The 21,282-nt window shown below is 46.0% G+C and overlaps 1 protein-coding gene across 1 annotated transcript in view; it reads right to left on the reverse strand.

Annotated features, from left to right (window-relative positions):
- Nucleotides 1-21,282, reverse strand: part of wdr35 (WD repeat domain 35) — a 163,207-nt gene that overhangs the window by 37,802 nt on the left and 104,123 nt on the right. Inside the window, 3 exon segments of the mRNA XM_038800146.1 lie at nucleotides 685-817; nucleotides 9,886-10,032; nucleotides 12,787-12,990. Coding sequence (XP_038656074.1) covers nucleotides 685-817; nucleotides 9,886-10,032; nucleotides 12,787-12,990 — 484 coding nt within the window.

Raw genomic sequence — 21,282 nt, forward strand, 5'->3', positions numbered from 1 at the left:
TGCCGATCGGCGGGGCGTCATTCCTGCTCCCGTCGATTCCCGGGTGGCGGAGAATTCCGGCCACGGCGGGCGCGGGATTTACGCAGGCCCCAGGCGATTCCCCGACCCTGCGGGGGGTTGGAGAATTCCGCCCAGGGTGTCATGTCTCACTACATTTAACCCCCTACCATCTGGCCTGGGCTTGCGAAATCCTACCAACAGTCCTAGCTTGAGACAATTCACACCTCTTCAATCTGTGATTATCCCTCTTTCCAGTCGCACCGCCTGGACCTGTAAAGACTTAATTACCTGCAAAGTCTAGCATTCAAAGTATTATCTTGCGTCATTCGTCATTGGCTTTGTCTATATATGTTGTGTTTGTGTAACCTACCTCTTCACCCAAATCCAGACTTTCAAAAATATTTTCTTTGGATCAATAGGTAACAAAAGTTTGAAATTAAGTGCCACTTTATTCCAATACAGAGGAATAGATTCATTAATCATTTAATATGTACGAGTGTGAAATGACTTAATCTGATTCACCAGTTACTCAAGTTAAATTTCATTCCCTTAACATTTCCCTTAAAATTTATTATAACTTTAGACATAATTCATAAAGATCATCTATTTTGTCCCACTTGTATAGAGAGAGAGATGAACCTCAACATTTTATTTCAAGAAGAATATATTATGCCCACCACTTACAGGAAGCAGTTTGTTATTTTCTGGTAGGGCATTTGCCAGTTTCTCCAAACCTTCATAATCTTCAAGCATATAATAGCATTCTGCCAGTCGCTCCTGATTCCGACCTTGAACATAATATTGAACAGCATTCATCCTGCAAATGCAAAAGGAATATTAAATCACATCTGTTCTGAATGGTCTTCTTTGGTATCAAAATTTTCCACAAAATATCTATTTCATAATTATCCAAAAGTATCGATATGATCATGCAAGTCTGAATATGTTTTTTGCTTGAAATTATAGACCATTGTATCTATTTAACTCGGTGGGATAGCCAGCTGAGAAATGTTATGCCCCTGACAAAATTCCCCAGGTGGACTGGCAGGATATCATAAAGTTCTCCCCATGAGTACAAAATTGGCTAAGAGTACCCTAGATTTCAGTACTAAGTCAATACTGTTTTTACTATATATTAATAATGAACTTCGGGTACGGGCACAATTCTGAAATTTGAAGATGACATAAAACATGGAAGTGTAACCTACCAAATTTCCGCCCAACATTTCCAGAACTCCATGTCTGAGTTCTGACAATCAGGTTTCTGCTCCTCCCACAGTACTGAAAAAGCTATTATCAAAGTCACAAATGATGCAAATACGTTACTAATAACCAGAACGAGGAAGTCTCACCTTCCACGTCCTGGGAGGCACTGAATGCTGTGATCAGGGGAGAAAATATAGCCTACAAGGTTCACAGAGACAGGGAAGAGAGGGCGGCCAGGCACCAATTGATCGACTCCATCCTGGAGGTCAACAGGAAGAACTCCCAGGACCCAACCGCAGAGATTGTGGCGGAGAGTAAAAAGCTGGAAATGGACTTTAACCTGATATCCATCAGGAAACCAGTACACCAACTCCGCCAGACACGAGTGACCTTTTACGAACATGGAGAAAAGTCTAGCTGCCTACTGGCTCACTAGTTGAGAAAGCAGGCAGCCACGAGGGAAACAGCGCAGATACAAAACAGCGGAGGCAGACTGGTAACTGAGCCAAAAGAGGTCAACCGGGCATTTGAGACCTGTTAGCGAGGGCTGTATATCTCCAAGCCTCCCCAACGGGGGCGCGGGGATGAAACAGTTCCTCGATGGACTGAGAATGCCAGTTGTTGGGCAGGACAGGTGGGAGGAACTGGAAGCACTAATAGATCTGGAGAAATCATGGAGAGCATCAGCTCCATGCTGGCTGGGAAGGGGCCGGGACCCGACGGGTTCGTGGGAGACTTCTATAAAAAATCTGCGCCAACCTTGGCCCCATACCTAAAGAATATGTTCGCAGACTCACTAGTGAGGGGCACCCTGCCTCCTACGCTGACATAGGCCACAATTGTGCTGATACCCAAAAAAGACAAAACCCAACAGAATGCAGATCGTACAGACCCATTTCGCAGCTCAATGTAGAGGCGAAGATATTTGCGAAGGTCCTGGCCAAGAGACTGGAGAACTGCGTACCAGAGGGCTTTGTCAAGGGTAGGCAGCTAACTGTGAACATCAGGCGGCTGATGAACATAATACTGACCCCGCCTGGGGAGAGAACACCAAAGGTAATCATCTCCCTGAATGCAGAAAAGGCCTTTGATACCGAGTAGAAGTACCTCTTTGAAGTACTGGAGTGGTTTGGGCTAGGAGCAGGGTTCACCTCCTGGGTGAAAATCCTGTACAATGCCCCCAAGGCGAGTGTTCGAGCAAACACCACCAGCTCTGAATACTTCCAGCTACACAGAGGCACATGGCAGGGATGCCACTGTTCCTGCTCCTGTTTGCCCTAGCAATTGAACCCCTGGCGATCGCTCTGCGAGATGCAAAGAAGCTGGAAGGGCATCCAAAGGGGAGGCAGAGAGCACAGAGTCTCATTCTATGCGGATGATCTGCTCCTCTACGTCTCGGAACCACAGGAAGACTTGAGAGCAATCATGCAACTGAAAGAGTTCGGAACCTTCTCAGGTTATAAACTTAACCTGGGCAAGGACGAAGCATTCCCGGTGAACCCAAATGGGGGAGGGACAGAGCTGGAGGGACTCCCATTCAAACTAGCCCAAAACAAATTCCGCTACCTAGGGATCCAGATGGCCCGGGACCGGACACAGATCCACAAGTGGAATCTGACCAGCCTGGCGGAGGAAGTCAAAAAGGACCTATAGAGATGGCATTCGCTCCCTGGCAGGAAGGGTGCAGACGATCAAAATGAACATACTGCCACCTATACCAATCTTCATCCCCAAGGCCTTCTTCCACAGCACAGATAAAATGATCATGGCATTTGTGTTTGGGGGGTAAGAATCCAAGAATCCCCAAATCAACACTGCAGAGGAGAAAAGTCATGGGCGGTCTGAAACTACCGAATCTACAATACTACCACGGGGCAGCAACGGCAGAGAGATTGAGGGGATGGATCTGTGAACACACCACGGAATGGGTGAGAATGGAGGAGTCTTCCTGTAAGTGGTGCACAGAGCGCGCCTAACCAAAACCTGAATGAACAGGTTCTTCCCAGAGGTGGAGGATAAATGTGAATGGTGCCAGGGAGGCCCGGCCAACCACACCCACATGTTCTGGGCTTGCCCCAGACTTGTAGGGTTCTGCACAACCATCTTTGAGGTAACGTCCAAGGTCGTGGGGGTGAGGGAAAAGCCATGGTTGAGACTGGCAATCTTTGGGGAATCAGAACAGCCAGAGCCACACATGGGGAAGAGGGCCGACGCCCTTACTTTCGCTTTCCTAATCGCACACCGGAGAATCCTGCCGACTGGCTGGCAGGCCTGACGGAATTTCTCCATCTGGAGAAGATCAAATACACCATCTAAGGGTCGGAAGAAGGCTTCCTCAAAGCATGGGGGCAATTCGTTGGCCTGTTCCAAGACCTGTTTGAGGCCATCAGCGACTAGGGAAAGAGTGAGAGATGGAGGAGAGCAGACAGAAATACACAACATGGAAGAGATACAAAAGGGAGGGGAGGAGGGAGTAAATGAGGAGGAAACTCAGGGGAACCACAGGAAAAAGCCTGAAGGAGGAGGAGGGAGAGGGGGCAGGAAGCCCCCCATCCCCTCCCGAACACACAAGGCCTGCAAGAAAAAACACAGAAGGAAATGGGGGGGGGGGGGGGGGGAAAGAGAGAGCACAGGAGCTCAGGGACAGAACACCCAAAGCGGAAGAGGCGGATGCCAAGGAGGGGGATATATCAAGAAAGATTATATGTACATAAGAACTGTATAAATTGTAAATATCAGACGCAAAGTTTCACTATGTAAAATTGAAAATGCCAATAAAAATACTTCTAAAAAAAAAAGTCACAAACGACATGTTGTGCCACTGTGACAAAGGTAAACTACTCCTCCTGTACCTTCTTTGACACTGTTGACCACATTGTCCGCCTCCAAAAGCTCCCTTGTGTATCCAGGTTAAGATTGCCCTTGTCTGGTTCCATCCTTACCTATCTAATCGTAGTCAAAGTATCACTAACAATGGCTTTTCTTCCTGCTCCAGCACAATTACCATAGAATCCTAGTTCCACAGAATCCCCACAGTGCAGAAGGAGCCCATTCAGCCCATCAGATCAGCACTGACACTTCGATAGACCGGTCTACCTAGGCCCACTCCCCTGCCCTATCCTGCACGACCACCTAAGCAGCATGCCTTTGGACGCAAAGGTCAACTTAGCATGGCTATTCCACTTAACCTGCACATTTTTGGACTGTGGGAGGAAACTGGAGCACCCGGAGGAAACACGGGGATAGCTCCACACAGTCACCCAAGGCCAGAATTGAACCCAGGTCCCTAGCGCTGTGAGACAGCAGTGCTAACAATGCCAACCCTCCTCTGTTAAAATTCAGGGATCTATTCTTGCCCCATCCTACTTCTCATCTACATGCTGCCCTCAGTAACATCATCCGAAAGCAAATCATAACTTTTTACATGTGCTCAGCTCTACCTCACCACCATCCCTCTTGACTCCTCCAGTATTGCAGAATTATCAGGCTATTTATTCAACATCTAGTACTGGATGAGCACAAATTTCCTATAATTAAATATTGGGAAAATGAAGGCATTTCTTTGAGTCTCCACTCCAAACTCCATTCCCTAGCTACCAACTTCATCCTCACTCCAGCAAATGTCTGAAAATAAACCAGACTTTTTGCAACAATTATGTCATTTTTGACACAAGTTGAGCTTCTGATCACATTTTCACATCATCATTAAAACTGAATTTATTCACTTCCAGAATATCGCAGAACTTCACTCCTGTCTCAGTTCATCTGCTGATGAAACCCACATTCATGCCTTTGTTACCTCTAGACGTGAGCATTCCAACACAATCTTGGCTGGTCTCCCACATTTTTACCCTCTATAAACCTGAGGTCACACAAAACTCTGCTGCTAATGTAACTCATACCAAGTTCCTTTCACCTATCAATCTTGTGCTCCATCTCTCCATCTTGCTTTCCTCATTTAAGTCACTCCTTTAAACCTATCACTTTGGCCAACCTTTGGTCATCTTATCAAATGTCTCTTTATGTGGGTCAGCTTCATATTTTGTTTTATAAGGCTCCTATGAAGCACCTTGGGACTTCTTATTACCTTAAAGAGGCTGTATACCACACAACAACAATTAATTATATTTAAAGTGTAGAGAGAAAGATAGTCATAGACTTCAAAAAGACAGACAATCTGATGGATAGGGCGGATACATGGCAGATTAAGTTTAATGCAGATAAATAAGTTGATACATTTTTTGGTAGAAATAATAAGAAATGACAATACAAGGTAAATGGTAAACAAAAATATTTGAAGGTTACAGGACAGTTGAACAAAGCAATCAATAAAATATTTGGAACCCTGGGCTTTATAAACAGATGCATAGAGTAAAAAAATAGGAAATTATGCTAAACCTACATAAACTAGTTCACCCTCAACTGGAGTGTGGTATCTGCTACTTGCCACTCTACTTGAGAATTACAAGATAGCTTTGGAGAGGGTATATTGGGCTGGATTCTCCATCCCACTGCGCCAGGTTTCTGGTTCAGCACAACGGGGGGACGCTCCGTTTCGCCTGCTGGTCAATGGGGTTTCCCATTGTAGGGCAGCCCCACGCCGTCGGGAAACCCCCAGCCTGCTAGCAAAATGGAACATGCAACGGCGCAGAATCCAGCCCATGGTTATAGGGATGAGTTTTTAGGCATGAGGATAGACTGGAGAAGCTGGGGCATTCTTCCTAGAGCATAGACGATTAAGTGGAGATTTGATGGAAGTATTTAATATCAGAAAGGATTGAGAATGAATGAAGATAATCTGTTTCCAATAGCAGAATATCCTGTAGACAGAGGATGATTGGCAAATTAACCAGACGTGACATGAGGAAAATTCATTTTACAAACAAGTCACACTCAAGATGGCGCTGGAGCATGGCAACTCTCTGCGAGCTCTCTCCCACAGATCCTCTTCCTACATCTCTTATAACTAACTGTACTAACCTTTAAAATTCAATTCTAACACTAACTCTATCTCTAACCTTTATCTTTTACATTGTGTGTTTATGCATGTCCTATGTTTTTTCGTGTATGGAATCATCTGTCTGGACTGTACACAGAACAATACTTTTCACTGTACCTCGATACACGTGACAATAAATCAAATCCAAATCCAAAGTGATTAGGATTTGCAATACACTGCTTGATAGGTTTGTGGAAAGAGATTCACTAGTAGCTTTTAGAAGTGAATTAGATGAACTCTTGAAGAAAACATTGCTGGGATCTGGGGAAAAGAGTTGGGAAGCGCTCTTTGAAGAAGCGGGAGAACGTGCAAACTCCACAGAGTCATCCAAAGCCGGAATTAAACTGGGTCCCTGGCGTTGGGAAATAGCAGTGCTACCGTGCCACCCATATGATTTATCAATATGGCTATAGATTTTGCTGGTTAATTATTAGATGCAGTATTGCTAATGCAAGTAGTGAGATGGTTGAAGCAGACCTTGCGAATTGTGAAGCAGAAAAGTTTATGTTTCATATGTAGAATAAACATGGGGAAAGTTACTTCAGGAAGAATCTTTTGCTAGTTTGTTTATGTAGTAGAGAGTGGAAATCATAAATTATTTTAATATTTTAATATTTTAAATTAAAAGTTGCATAAGTGGTAGAATTTTGTGTCTACGTTCCATTCCATTTCCATTAGTACTCTGCCGAAAGGCAGGTCCTTGGTTCACTGTCTTCTGATACTTGATCCTGGCCATTTCTCTTGGCAGTTATTTGTTAGTGATGGCTTGCCATTGCCTTCAACTCTCAGAGCAGATGACGAGACAGGTCCCAAGTCTTTCTCAGCCAGAACAGAAATCAAACCCATGCTGTTAGTGATATTCTGAACCACATGCTAACAATCTAGCCAAATTAGCTAACCGGACCCTTGGCAGAAATGGGCACATGGACAGCAGACTCCGCCTGAGTGACATGTGAATTGAGTAAGGTGTTGGGAATTTGGTTCAGGTGGGAATAAAGGGCAGAGGAGTAAAGAGGTGCTCCATTTACTACTTTTTGAGCTCCAGTGGTTTCCGAGTTTCCTTCCTCGCTGCCAAGCTAGGCAAGTGTATCTTCTACTATTTGCTGTGCAAATTATTAACTAATTAAATAAATAAGGTTGGATCGAAATAGCAGGTGTGATGTGACTGCAACATGTGGGATTCTGTGGAATGCACAGCAATCTCGGACAACCGATACAGTGAGGGTGGGGGAGGAACGGGGGTCTATAGAACCAGATGACACAGTCTCAGAATAAGGAATAGGCCATTTACAGGATTTGGAGGAATTGCTTCACTCAAGAGGGTAAGTGTTGGGTCTCTGTGTCTATTCATATACCAGTAACGCCTTACCATATACCAAATAACAGAGATTCAAGACTGGCTTCTTGGGTTAAAGGCAATTTGCCACCTTTATTTTGCCAGTTTCTAGTGTCGATTGGTAAGTTTCAATTTTCACACAAGTACAGAATTTAGAATGTTCCGAATGCAGCACGGTAGCATTGTGGATAGAACAATTGCTTCACAGCTCCAGGGTCCCAGGTTCGATTCCGGCTTGGGTCACTGTCTGTGCGGAGTCTGCACATCCTCCCCGTGTGTGCGTGGGTTTCCTCCGGGTGCTCCGGTTTCCTCCCACAGTCCAAAGATGTGCAGGTTAGGTGGATTGACCATGATAAATTGCCCTTAGTGTCCAAAATTGCCCTTAGTGTTGGGTGGGGTTACTGGGTTATGGGGATAGGGTGGAGGTGTTGACCTTGGGTGCTCTCTCCAAGAGCCGGTGCAGACTCGATGGGCCGAATGGCCTCCTTCTGCACTGTAAATTCTATGATTCTATGACTAGCCCTGTAGCAAGCTAATCAGAATGATTGTCTTTCGCAAATACTGATAAGTTGAATTCAAAATACAATGACAGCTCGTAGTAATTGCTTCAAATCAAGATACACAGTACAAAAGGACTGCGCAGTTTAAAATAGAATAAAATAGAAATTTTGTAAAGCAAGAGGATAGAACAGGTTTTGGAGGATAGGCGGAATTGATTCTAGAATGACTTTTTCGTCCTAGACTTTTAAGAAGATTACTATCTATAACGTTCCGTCCTCTCTACAGCTGTGATTGGTTTTAACTAATCTATAATTTGTTTAATTCGACTAAAGTGTCTGTCTGTTAATTTAAGAGATAAAACATTTCAGTAATCTTCCACTCGATAACAATCTTTCTCGGCGAAAATCCTTTCCATGGGGTGTTTTTTTGGTTAGCATGGACACGGAATTGGATCTTAGCCCAGCTCTCTAACATAAAGAGTCTTTCTGTCAGTTCGGCCTTGAAAACCCTTGCAGTTTTCTTATCCGTTCTTTTCACAAGCTTTCAGCATTTTCTGCTGTCATGGTTAATATATGACTTTTAATAGTATAATATCACTAAATCATTTCTTCCTTTAAACTTTATTACCTATAAGAAAAGTAGATTTCTATCAGTAGGGAACCTTTGGAATTATTTGCCTCAAGAGGGCAATGGCGGCTCAGTCATTTAGTATGTTTAAGACTGAGATCAATAGGTTTCTGCCCGTTTAGCTCAGTTAGCGAATAGCTGGTTTGTGATGCAGTGCAAGACCAACAATGCAGTTTCAATTCCCGCACCGGCTGAGGTTCTTCATGAGGCCCCACTTTCTCAACTTTGTCCCCCACCTGAGGTTAAATCACCACTAGTCAGCGCTCCCCCTCCCGCCCCTTTCGCCCTCTTTGTGGGCATGAATCTTGTGACTTTGCCAGTTAAGGCACGGGGATAATCGGGAAATACAATCTCTTTGGCAAGAATTGATTTTACTGATTCTCGTGGGATTTGCTGCCCGCAACGCAGATTCTGTGGATGGCGAGTGCAGGCTTAACATCACGTTCCTAGTTACACAACCCACAACAATCTTCACTACTACGCAAAACACTGGCTCTGTGCTTTATTTGCACACCTGTGTGCATAAAAGACTGTCTGCATAAACTGCTTCCTGTTTGGTATTTACATAAATGAAGATGCAGTCTTTTACATATCTCTCCAAAACACCAAAGAGATAAATTAGTCAATATTTCTCTGTTTTTTAAGGAACCTAGTTACATACTAATTAGCTGCCTTATTTGCTCACAAGACAGCAACGTGAAAACTATTCTGCTGTGATGTGATGCGATAAGGGTTTTTCTGATTGTTATGTGAAATATACCATATAATACATGTTATTTCTTCTTTCAAGGGTAGACAGTTCAATCTTGGTGTTAATAGAAAATTAGAAATGTAGGCAACTTTTGCTTTCAGTAAGAGTGTTTCAAGACTTGTTATCTGCAGGGGTGATGGATAAGATAATTATGGAGAATTTAGAAAACAATGATGGGACAATTTTTCGAAAGGGAACTCTGGGGAATTCAGAAAGGTGATTTGGAGGGTAGGCTATATGGACCAATGGTCTACTGCTTCCAGACATTACAGGCCTGAAAACTTCACGGGGCTTCTGCCAGTTTCCATTACTATAGTAATAGTTTAAATGGCTGATTTCACTTTTCTCCAAGATATTCATCAGTCCCCCACAAATTTATGACAAGAAACTGGAAGAATATTCATGGAACTTTTGAGCCTCTTATTGTTTATCTGAATTATCTTGCATAATGACACTGTTACTTACCACTTCTGACGATCTGCAAAATAGTCTCCAATGGCATTGTAAGCCTGCTCAAGCAGGGCATCATCTGCATCACCAGAACCAGTTTTTAACAACTGCAATACTCGAAACCAATCTCCCAACTTGATCCTTAGATCAATAGCCAGATCTCTAGAAGCAGAAAAGAATAAAAAATCAAATTCGAACCACAAAGAAGTAAAACCAAAACCTCTGCTTTGCATCTTCCAGATCATATGCTCTGGGCGCGATCCTCCAGCCACGCTGTACCGGAAATGTCTCTCGCCGCGGCGCAGCATGGCCAGTGAAAGCCAGGATCAAATCTTCTGAGATGTTGCAAGTGGAATCTCCCACCCACAATGGGTAAAATTAGTAAATCTGCATATTAGAGCGAGGCAGCAAGCCTTACTTTAATGTGTAGATTCCCGAGGTACCTGAGGCTTTGGGATTCAATCACTTCGCCACGGGCGAGCGTCGTTTGGTACTGGTCCCCACAAATGGGGACCAGACGGAACGGCACTTGTGGTGGGCTCCAAGGAGATTGGAGGCCCCCAGCTGCATGCCCTTTGGGCAGTGTGGTGCCCTGGCACTGCTGGTGCCACCTGGGGACCCTGGCACTACTAAGTGCCCAGATGACACTACCAGCTGGCCTAGCACTGCCAGGGTTGCCCCAATCTCTCTCATGTTGCGTTCGGGGAGGGGGAGGGGATCAGGACACCACCAATCTCTCGCTACAATGGGGAGCTCCGCTCGGTACAAAACGGAGCTGTATGCGGACACGACCGTGCGTTCCCCTTATTCAAAGCGAGTCTCATTGAATAGCCACGTGTTTCTCGGCACAGCAAGTGTCGGGAAACAGGCGGTTATACGCGCTCACTCGGGTACTTTGTTTCCTTTTGGGAAGATAGCACCCTCTACCTCATTCAAGTATTCTGTGTAAATATTGCTACCCCCAAAGCTAAACAAACAATTCTGCACATCTTTCAGACATCCTTATATGCTTGTCAGTGAACCAGGTCTGATAAAGTTCTATTAACCATCAACCTCCCATCCATCAACCCAAGCATCAAAGCATGTCCGCTCCTATGAAAGTCCTGTTCGATTAGAAAATTTGCTCCTCGCCAAATATTTAATACTTAATTTTAAAAGAGTTTGTCATTGCAGCCTCAACTGTTTTTTCTGGGAGTCTATACCCACAGACTGGTGGACATGTGAAGGAAAGGGGAACATTTTAACTGTCAGCACTCTCAAAGCAAATATGCTTGTTGGGCAAATGGAAAACCCCATGGGGAGCATAATGAGAAGACTGGGCAACTTTAACTCCCCAGCCACAATGAAATATGCCAAAATAGCTTCCTTCCTGGAGTGACATCATGGCTGGGAGGCAGAAGCAAAAATTGAATTAGGAATCCAAGGGAAAATCGGGTGCAAGACAAGTCCCCTACTCCCTGATCCCCTACATAAAATAAATATTGAACAGGGACTTTGGAAGCAAAGCCAGTGGTCTGAGTGAGAGGCAATACTGGGGCTGAGGAGGTCAAAAGACTCTGTGCAGGGCATGATTGATATTAATAAACTTACCTTCGCCTATCCACAACTCCTTCCCTGGTTTTGCTGTCAGGGATGGTCATGTGAAGGTTTCCCAAATCCGGAAGTTACATTTTTGTTGCTGACAATGTTATTAAATAGTGACTTTTTAATGTAACTAGGCCCTGTTTGCTATGGGTGGATGATCCGTCAGTGCCTAAACTAATGCAAGTAAAGCTAGTGAGGCGGATGGGTGGAAAAATATGAGAGATGCTTGCATGACAACCCCCAATATCTTAACCCCTTGCTTACACCATTCCCGCTAGGTTGGGTGTTCCTTCTAATTTTTATTAAATTGACTCTGTAGTTCTATGCTCAATATCAAGTTAAATAACATGCTAACATCAATAACATTAAGCATTTTAAACGCATTGATCAAGATTCTGCTCAATAATCTTTTCTCTAATGAAGAACTTTAAGTCCTGATATCAGGAAAGAAAAAACACTTCAGTAAAAGCATCAAATGATTCCTAAAGAGGCAAAGCAGAAAGCTTCCCATTATTTGGGGGATAAAGGAGCTTCCCAGGCCTAGCCTACCACCAAAAATTTGACTAGTTTATATAGAGCAATGATGAACTCCTTTAGTTTTTCATCAGCTGATAGGTGTTAATTGAATTCTATGGTAACTTCACTGGAGCTAACTATCAAAATAACAATAATTAGCGACAAGCGGCCATATCAATATGCTGCAAACAGACTCCAAACTCTGAGAGCAGAATCACTGATCAACTTGAACAGAATCTATCTAATGGCCTACCTGATTTTGAGCACCAGCTCTAGATGCTCGAGAGTCAGGATGTGAAGTAAGGTCAAAATGGGAAAAAAATCTAGTACAAATCCATTGGATACCAAACAGGAACCCTTCAACAATATGAGGGAAGAAAAGCAAACAGTTCTGTAGAAGGGTTAATGGACTCGAAACATTAACTGCGTTTCTCAATCCACAGATGTCACCAGACCTGCTGAGTTTATCCAGCATTTTGTGTTTTATTTTCTATTCTGGTTGGTATTTAACAGTTGAGGGAAAATAAGTAAAAATAAGATAGCAAAATGGCCTTTATCACAGTTATGAAAACACCAATAATATTCTTTTTGTCTTCATTCTCCACTCCACATTATCCCTCACACCCACATCTGATCGGAACTTAAATTTCATTTAGCCTACATGTGGCAGCATATAAATGTTAACCGACAGAAATTCGTTACAAAAATCTAACCACTTTCAAATGATAAAAAAATGATAAATAAATTAAACAAAAGCACCATGTGCAGTTTTTAGTTTAAAGCAGCTGAAGAATATACGATAAGTATTCTGAACACCTTCTATCCATGTTTAGATACATCCTCTCGGCTTCCTCAAATCTTCCAAAGTAAGCTGCAACTTCCGCCTGTTTCATAGATTCACTCTGAAGGTTTCCTAGACGTTTTACAAACTCAATCCCCTGGTAATCCTTACAACGGACAAATGCCTGTTCTGCTGTTTTAAGGTCAAGTCTCTGGAGAGCAGCTTCTGCAAGCAAGCGCCTAAAATAAAAAATAAATTACTTTCTTAGCAAATAGGAATTTAGTTAGTTGCACTTCACATTAAAAACAAATTGGTACCTCATTTTGAGAGTGACATAAAATTGTATAAGTGAAACGTGTCAGTGTAAGTTAGGTATTACTTAATCAATGATGCAAGATAACTGGTGGAGTCTGTATTACACACTCCACATTGCAATGTAAACTCTACCCAGTGGAAAGCCACATTTTAAAACTGACAAAGCACTTAATTGGAGCTTCTTCAAACTTCTGAAATTTCAGGTTAAATTGGCCACTTTCTCATAATATTAAAAATAAACCACCACTACAAACACATAAAAGTATACATGTGCACAGCTCTGTTATAATTTGGTTTTGTTTACATGGAGGTCACACTGCTGTATGGCAAGAATTTGACAATTGTGCATCACAGACAGGAGATACTGCTCTCAGATCAATAAAATCAGCATAAGTGTAGCTTATTAACTAGGGGGTAATAAGAAAATGGGGTTGAAGGTACTATAAGATCAGCCTTCGCCCCATTGAATGGCAGAATAGGCTCAAGGGACTGAGTGGCCGGCCCCTGCTCCCAATTCATATAATTCTATTTCCATAAAACTAGATATAAGGGGCGGAATTCTCCAACACCCCGCCGGTTCGGAGAATCGCCGACAGACCGCGTGAATCGCGCCACGCTGGAGAATCGGCGCCATTGGGGCCGGCGTGGTCGGCGCTGCGCCGGACGGAGTATGCGGTGACTCTCCGCCCCGGGCCGGCGCGCCGATTTTCTGGCCCGGATGGGCCTTCATTAAAAAGCCAAATCCCGCCGGCGGCGTTCTAACGTCCTCTGAATCAGCGGCATCTCGGCATTGAAGGGGCCGGGGGCAGCCTGTGGAGGGGGGGAGGGGGCGGGGGGGCTCCATAGTGGCCCGGCCCACGATTGGGGCCCACCGATAGGCGGGCTGGCCTCTCTGTCCCCCAGGCCTCATTTCTTCCGCGCCGGCTCCTGTAGCCCTGCGCCATTTGGCGTCAGGGCCGGCGCAGGGAAGAAGGCCACTCTGTATGCGCTAGTTAGCGCCTGCCAAACTGCACATGCACGGACCTGCGCGCTGGGTTCAGGCCAGGATCGGCAGCTGGAGCGTAGGCCGCAGAATTGGGTCCCGGAACGGGCGCCGACACTGGAGCAAAACACTCCCGTTTTTATGCCGGCGTCGGCACTTAGCCGCCCGATGGGAGAATCCCGCCCAAGGTGAATTGATTTAAAGGAAGGATCGAATGCATCCATGGAAGAAGTTTAAAAATATTATAAGATTAACTGCACAATCTTAGTAGAGTGCAAGTTCATCGTTGATCATATTTGAAAACAAAAAAGGGCATCAATTTTAGTTAACTTCAAAAGTAAGACGACCAAAAGAAACAATTAACCAGAGCAACACTTGTGTACTTAAATAAGGAGCAATTATCCTGTAATTCCACAGTCTGTAGCGAGTGTCACCAGAATATATAAAGAAATATTTAAATGATTTCCGGTGGCAGACATGGAGCGAGTGGTCACACAAAAGGAAGCTCCGGCTCAAAAGCATTGGCTTAGGCCCTTTATACCCATCAGTGGGGTAACTCCCACAGAAAGACTTGCAGAGGGTGAAGATCTCTCTAAGATTAGTGTGCCGGCTAGCTACCAGACACAATAAAAATCGGTAAAGAATCCGACTAAGGAATTAGAGGGAACGTATGGTGCAGCAACAATTGAGAAAATGGCGAAAGGGGAACGGTCGACCCTAGTAGGGTAGGCTGAAATGAAGCAGCTGATGGCCTTCTTCGGCAGCAGAGGAAAGAGATGCAAGGGGACTGGTCAAAGGCCATTGAGGGTGCAGTAGCACCTTCTGCGAGGGTCAATGGACCGTGTGGAAAGATGACTCGAGGCACAAGAGGCAAAGTTGCGGGAGGTGGAGGTGGTGTTCTAAGACCAGAGCGACTGGGTTGTACCCCTAGAGGCAAATGTGGGGACCCTGGGGACCTGTGTAAACCATTGAGCATGAAGGTGGAGGAGCATGAAAACAGGGCCAGGTGGCAGAACCTACGAAACGTGGGGCTGCCAGAAGGCGTGCAAGGGTCGAGCACCACAAAATATGTGACTAAGATGTTGGCCGGGCTGGTGGAGCAGGAAGAACTGGACAAGGCTCCAGAAGTGGTTGGGCTCATAGATCCTTAAGGCAGAGGCCGAAAACAGGGGAGCCGCCACGGGCAGTGATCGTGCGGATGCACAAATTTTTTGGAGAACGAAAGGAGCTTACGATGGGCCAGGGAGAAGCAAGTCTGCGAATGGGAGGGGAACAGAGTCCACATATACCAAGATATCAGGACAGAGAGGGCGAAGAGGCACGCAGGTTTCAACATGGTCAAGGCTGTGGCATATTTGTATTGTCACTGGACCAGTAAATCAGAGACCCAGAGTAATGCTCTGGGAACCTATGTTCAAATCCTGCCACTGCAGGTGGTGAAATTTGAATTCAATAATAATCTTGAACAAAAAGGTCTAATGGTGACCATGAAACAATTGTCGAGTGTCGTTAAAACCCATCTGGTTCACTAATGTCCTTTAGGGAAGGAAATCTGCCGTCCTTACCTGGTCTGGCCTACATGTGACTCCAGACCCACAGCAATGTGATTGACTCTCAAGGGCAATTAGGGCAATAAATGCTGGCACAGCCTGCAACGCCCACATCCTGTGAACGAATGAAAAAAGAATTTGGTTCAGGGTTTTATACCCAACAAAACTGTGGGTCACATTTGAAGGCCAGGAATACGGGGCTGGATTCTCCCCTACCCGGCGTGACGGAGGGTGCCGGCGTAGGGGAGTGGCGCCAACCACTCAGGAATTCTCCCCACCTTTGGGGGCCAGCCCCGCGCCGGAGCAGTTTGCACCGGTAGACTGGCGCAAACATCCGGCGCCGTCGGAAGCGGGGCTGGCCGAAAGGCTTTCGGCGGTCGGCGCATGCGCCGGCAGTGACGTCAGCGGCAGCTGGCCGCTGACGTCACTGCCGGCGCATGCGCGATGCGGGGTTCTCCTCCGCGTCCGCCATGGCGGAGGCCGTGGCGGAGCGGAAGGAGAAAGAGTGCCCCCACGGCACTGCCCCGCAGAGTGAGCGGGGGGCCCCGATCGCGGGCCAGGCATCCGTGGGGGCACCCCCCCCCCCCGGGTCCGATCGCCCCCCCCGCCCCCCCAGGACCCCGGGGGCCCGCTCGCGCCGCTGAGCCCGCTGTTTTAGAGGTGGTTTAAACCTCGGCGGCGGGAGAAGGCCTCCCAGCGGCGGGACTTCGGCCCATCCGGGCCGGAGATTTAAGGTAATTTTAAAAAAAAAATGAAATCCCGCCGGCCCCAGCTGTTTTCACAGGCTGCCGGCGGGATTTGCACAACGCCGGTTTTTGACCGGCGGGAGAATTACAAAACCTGCGGGAGCGGAAATAACACCGCTTCCCGCCTATTCTCCGACCCTGCGTGGGGTCGGAGAATTTCGCCCACGGTCTTGAATCGCCAGAATAGGCGAATGATTTTCTAAGATCATTCTTAGAATCAACTGGGGGAGGACTGAGATGAAGGAGCTGCATCTGTAGAGGTTGGAGGGTATAGTTGTTGTTTGTTGTCAAAGGGTTGGAGGGTTCTTTTGGTCTTGTTTGTTGATCGCTGTTATTTCATATTGTATTTTTTGGAGTTACACATTTGGGCAGCACGGTAGCATAGTGGATAGCACAATTGCTTCACAGCTCCAGGGTCCTAGGTTCCATTCCCGGCTTGGGTCACTGTCTGTGCGGAATACGCACGTTCTCCCAGTGTGTGCGTGGGTTTCCTCCGGGTGCTCCGATTTCCTCCCACCACAAACATGTGCTGGTTAGGTGGATTGGCGATGATAAATTGCCCTTAGTGTCGAAAATTGCCCTTAGTGTTGGATGGGGTTACTGGGTTATGGGGACAGGGTGTGGGTGTGGGATTGGGTAGGGTGCTCTTTCCAAGAGCCAGTGCAGACTCGATGGGCCGAATGACCTCCTTCTGCACTGTAAAGTCTATGATTTGTACGGGGCTATCCTCCCCCCCCCCCCCACACCGTCTGTGGTGTCTTTTTTGGAGGGGATGATTTTTCGCTGAGGGCGGGGGAGGCCTTAGAGAGGGAGCTGCCAGGCTAGGAAACAATGCTAGTGAATGGAGGTGAGGTAGGGAAGGAGGTCAAGAGAGGTGGTCAGGGAGGGAGAGGGGAGGGGGAGGCAGGGGAGGGGACGAATTGCGACATGGGGCAATGGTGGAGATTAAATGTGATCATGGACGAAGGGGGCGGGGAGCCATCTTGGAGGGCCCGATACAGGCCGGTATTAGAAATGGCAGAGCCGGAAGGGGTTGATGGTGGACAAGAGAGGGGAATGGAGTGTAAACCCACCAATAAGATTTGTAACGTGGAATGTTCGGGAGCTAAATGAGTCAATTAAGAGATTCTGGGCCTTTCCACACTTGAGGAGTTTAAAGGCGGAGGTGATCTTCTTACAGGAGATACACCTAATCTCATCGTTTATTATTGTCACAAGAAGGCTTACATTAACACTGTACTGAAGTTACTGTGAAAATCCCGAGCAAAGGACCAGATTAGGCCGAGGTTGGGACAACTATTCCACGGAGGGGGGTTTGACTTGAAGCCGTGTTGGGGGGGGGGGGGGGGGGGTGGCCATTTTGCTGGGATTTGTGAGCACTAAGGAGGTAGGGGGCCTGTAAGGGGTGGGGGGGGATATATAATAGTGAATGAGGTGTTGGAAGGGACGCCGGTGGTGCCAGTCAATGTATATGCACCAAATTAGGATGATGTGAGGTTTGTGAGGGCTTTGCTGGGAGCGATCCTGAATCTGGATATGCACCAATTGATTATGGGTGGAGATTTTAATTGTGTGATCGAACAGACGGTGGACAGGTCGTGCCCCATGTCAATTGGAAGGTTGAAGATGAGAAAGGAGCTGGGAGGGTTTATGGAGTGGATGGGAATGGTTGACCCGTGGAGGTTCAGGAACCGGTTGGGGTGCACTCGAGAATTGATTTCTTCGTGGTTAGACAGACATGCGGTTGGGGGTGGTGAAGGCGGAGCATGCAGGAATCATAATATCTAATCATGCGCGGTATTGGATGGAGGTGAGGTTCAGCGAGGGGTAGTATCCTGTAAGTTTCAACAAGATCCCCCCTCATCCTTCTAAACTCCAACGAGTACAGACCCAAGCTCTTCATTCCAGGGATCATTCTTGTGAACCTCCTCTGGACCCTTTACAAGGCCAGCACATCTTTCCTTAGATACGGTGCCCAAAACTGCTCACAATACTCCAACTATCACTAACTATTATGAGCATTCATGTTGCTAAAATACAAAAATAAAAGCCAATACAAAATAAACATTCCAAATCAACTTTATATAAATCAAAAGCATGCAATATTTCATACAAATATCAATTCCTTTAGTGTCCATCTTCCATGGAACTATTCCTGTCCTACTCCTCCTGTGCAGGGCTACCCCAGTGGCTGCAGCATTACTGATGGAAGGCTACTGCATTTCATTGGAGGAAATTGCAGGTGGCCTTGGAGGGCAACCTTCAGAAACCCTGGCCCCAGGAGACCTGGCTTTGGACTGCGACAAGGGCAGCAACAGATTGGGCTGGTAACAGTGAGGGCACTGGCAGAGTGGCTGTGCTGGGAGCATGAATGTTGACATACTGAGAGAGGGCATCAGGTTCATATTTCACAGAGCCACTGGTACACCCCAGTGCAGTCTCTGATATAATCTGCTAGAGGTCAGACTGCTAAACTGCTGTGACACCCTGGAAGCCCCTTTGAAAACTGGTATCTACAACCATGATGTCAGCAGTCTGAGCTGATGTGATAGCAGCCTGAGCTTGCATGGCAGCAAGCTGACCCTGCATGACAGAAATCTAAGCTTCAACTGCAGCACCTAGAGATTGGGTGGATTCTGTGTGCATTGCAATAGAAGTTAAGACATTGCCCAGCAGATGCTATGTCACGGTAAGCTCCATAAATGCCCTAATGAAGTTAGCCACTACTTCCATGCTGGAAAGGATGGACTGCAAGCTCTCTGCAAAGCCCTGTGTAATGGGGAACTCTCTGTGCTCCTTACACAAGCTTTCTAGCAGGCCTACCCAAATACCAAGCATTTCATGACACATTCTTACCAGCTTTCATTTGTAGTCTGTCCAATTACAGCAGAACTTGTGCGCAGTCCTGTTCTCCAGGAGTTGGCACCTGCGCTGCACTTGTTCCTTGTCCTGGCTGCAAGCCCCATGTGCCTGGTGTCTCACCACTTGCATATTGCACCTCAAAGCCATGTTCCAATGTACACACAGTGATGTATTGGAGCTAATGGTTGCGAGTGTGAGATCAAGTGAGTGTTTTTCCCTTATTATTGTCCCTTACTCTTTCACCTATTGCTCTTCCACCGCTGCCTGGCCACGTTACAGTTCTTGGTATCTGAACGGAGAAATGCACAAGTATAGGGTTGTGAAAGGGGCAGGGATTGGAGGTGAGTGAGAGGTGCAAGCTTGCACCATTTTCAGCCTCTAAATCCTAAGAGATTGTGGAATGAGGTGGAGGTAGGATTAGGTATGAGCATCTCATCATCTTCTTTCATTTCATCCCTCAGCACTGGCCCTTCCAAGCAATGTTGCGCACTATCCCCTCCATTGGGGTAAGGGCACACAGCCATAACTGTCTAAATCTGGGTGGCACCTGCTGCCTCCAATTACTTGCTAACTTAACCTGCAAGAGAATGGAAGGTGCATCAAGAAGTGTGTTAATATATGGCACGTGTGGCAATAAATTTGGGTGAAGTGACTGTCATGATTGAATAGCTGACAGATGTGCGTGGGTGTGAGGCTTGCAACACTGATAAGTAAATAAGCATGAGCCGAAGTTATGAATGTTAGGTAAAGTTCTGACAGAGATTGCTGATAGGTGAGTGATGGGAGATGTTGTGCATTGCACAGTGGCTGAGGCTAGTGGCACAGTTTGTAGTTTATGGTTTTTGAAGACTCATTTATTGACCTTGATCACTCATATGATGTAACAGAATATTCTGAAGCACTGCATCCAGTTACTCAGGAATTGACTCCTGCCAATGACTGCGAGGGCTTTCTGGTGTCACTGCCTTCTGAATGTTTGGAGGTCCACCTGGCCTCTGCTGCCAAAGCACTTCTCTTCCTCTCTGCACCTTCTTGACCATGGTCTCCAGTCTGTGTTCTCCACAATGTGCCATTGTTGAGTCTTTTCCACATCAGAATCACTCGTGGAATAACCCCACAGCTGTTCCAGCAACAATACCCTTTATGAATGGCTTTAACTGGTCCTAACCTCACAATGTTGAACCCAGTGCTGGGGCATGCAGTTAAATTACAGGGAGATTAGCACGAACTACATGCTGCAATCATGTTTATTATCAGGCAAAATTAAGTTGGTGTGCTGCCCAGATTGGAAGCAATGGGTGAAGGTAAATCCAAAGTTAGTATTCCTGCACCCATTCTAGCAGTTATCGAATTTAGCATATTTAAATTTCACCTGTGAAATATTATGTAGACAGGTTTCTGCTATAACACTGAGTGCTATTTGCACTGCATTCAGGAGTTGTAATAGCTCTTAAGCCAACAGAAGTGGCCCGACACCTATACACCACACATCAAGCTTAGTGTCTATCAGTACAAAATCCCTCCACATAGTCGCACATGACTAAGAAAGTCTGCTAATTTTGTGACAAAATGCAGATTACTATTTATGCAATAAGATCAAAAAGTGCTCAGAACACTCAGGTCAGACAGCATCTGTGGACAGAGCAATAACAGTTATTTCAGAGCCTCTCACTGATGCTTCATTCACATTGTTATATTTTCTCTACTAAACTTTTTTATCCAACAGTTTATTGGATTATTTTGTCTTTCTTACTGCAAGATGGACAGTTTCATAAGAACTTTAGCATATTTGCAATTGTTAGCATGGTATAAATCTTTAGTTAGGACAGGTAGAGGCAGATGTAGAGAAGGAGAGAGGTGCAAAGAGAGAGATGTGGTGAGAACTGTTTTCAGAGTTGTTACTTTACAACCTGGGGTGTGATTCTCCCGCACTTGGCGGCATGGCCCGACACCGGCTCCAAGACTGGCGCAAACCACTTCGGCATCAGGCTGCCTGGAAGTTGCGGAATCCGCCGCACTTCCTGGGGCAAGGCCGTCTCCGGAGGGGTTGGTGCCGCGCCAACCGCCGCCGAAGGG

The sequence above is a fragment of the Scyliorhinus canicula genome, chromosome 6, assembly GCF_902713615.1.
Source record: "Scyliorhinus canicula chromosome 6, sScyCan1.1, whole genome shotgun sequence".
Classification (NCBI taxonomy): domain Eukaryota; kingdom Metazoa; phylum Chordata; class Chondrichthyes; order Carcharhiniformes; family Scyliorhinidae; genus Scyliorhinus; species Scyliorhinus canicula.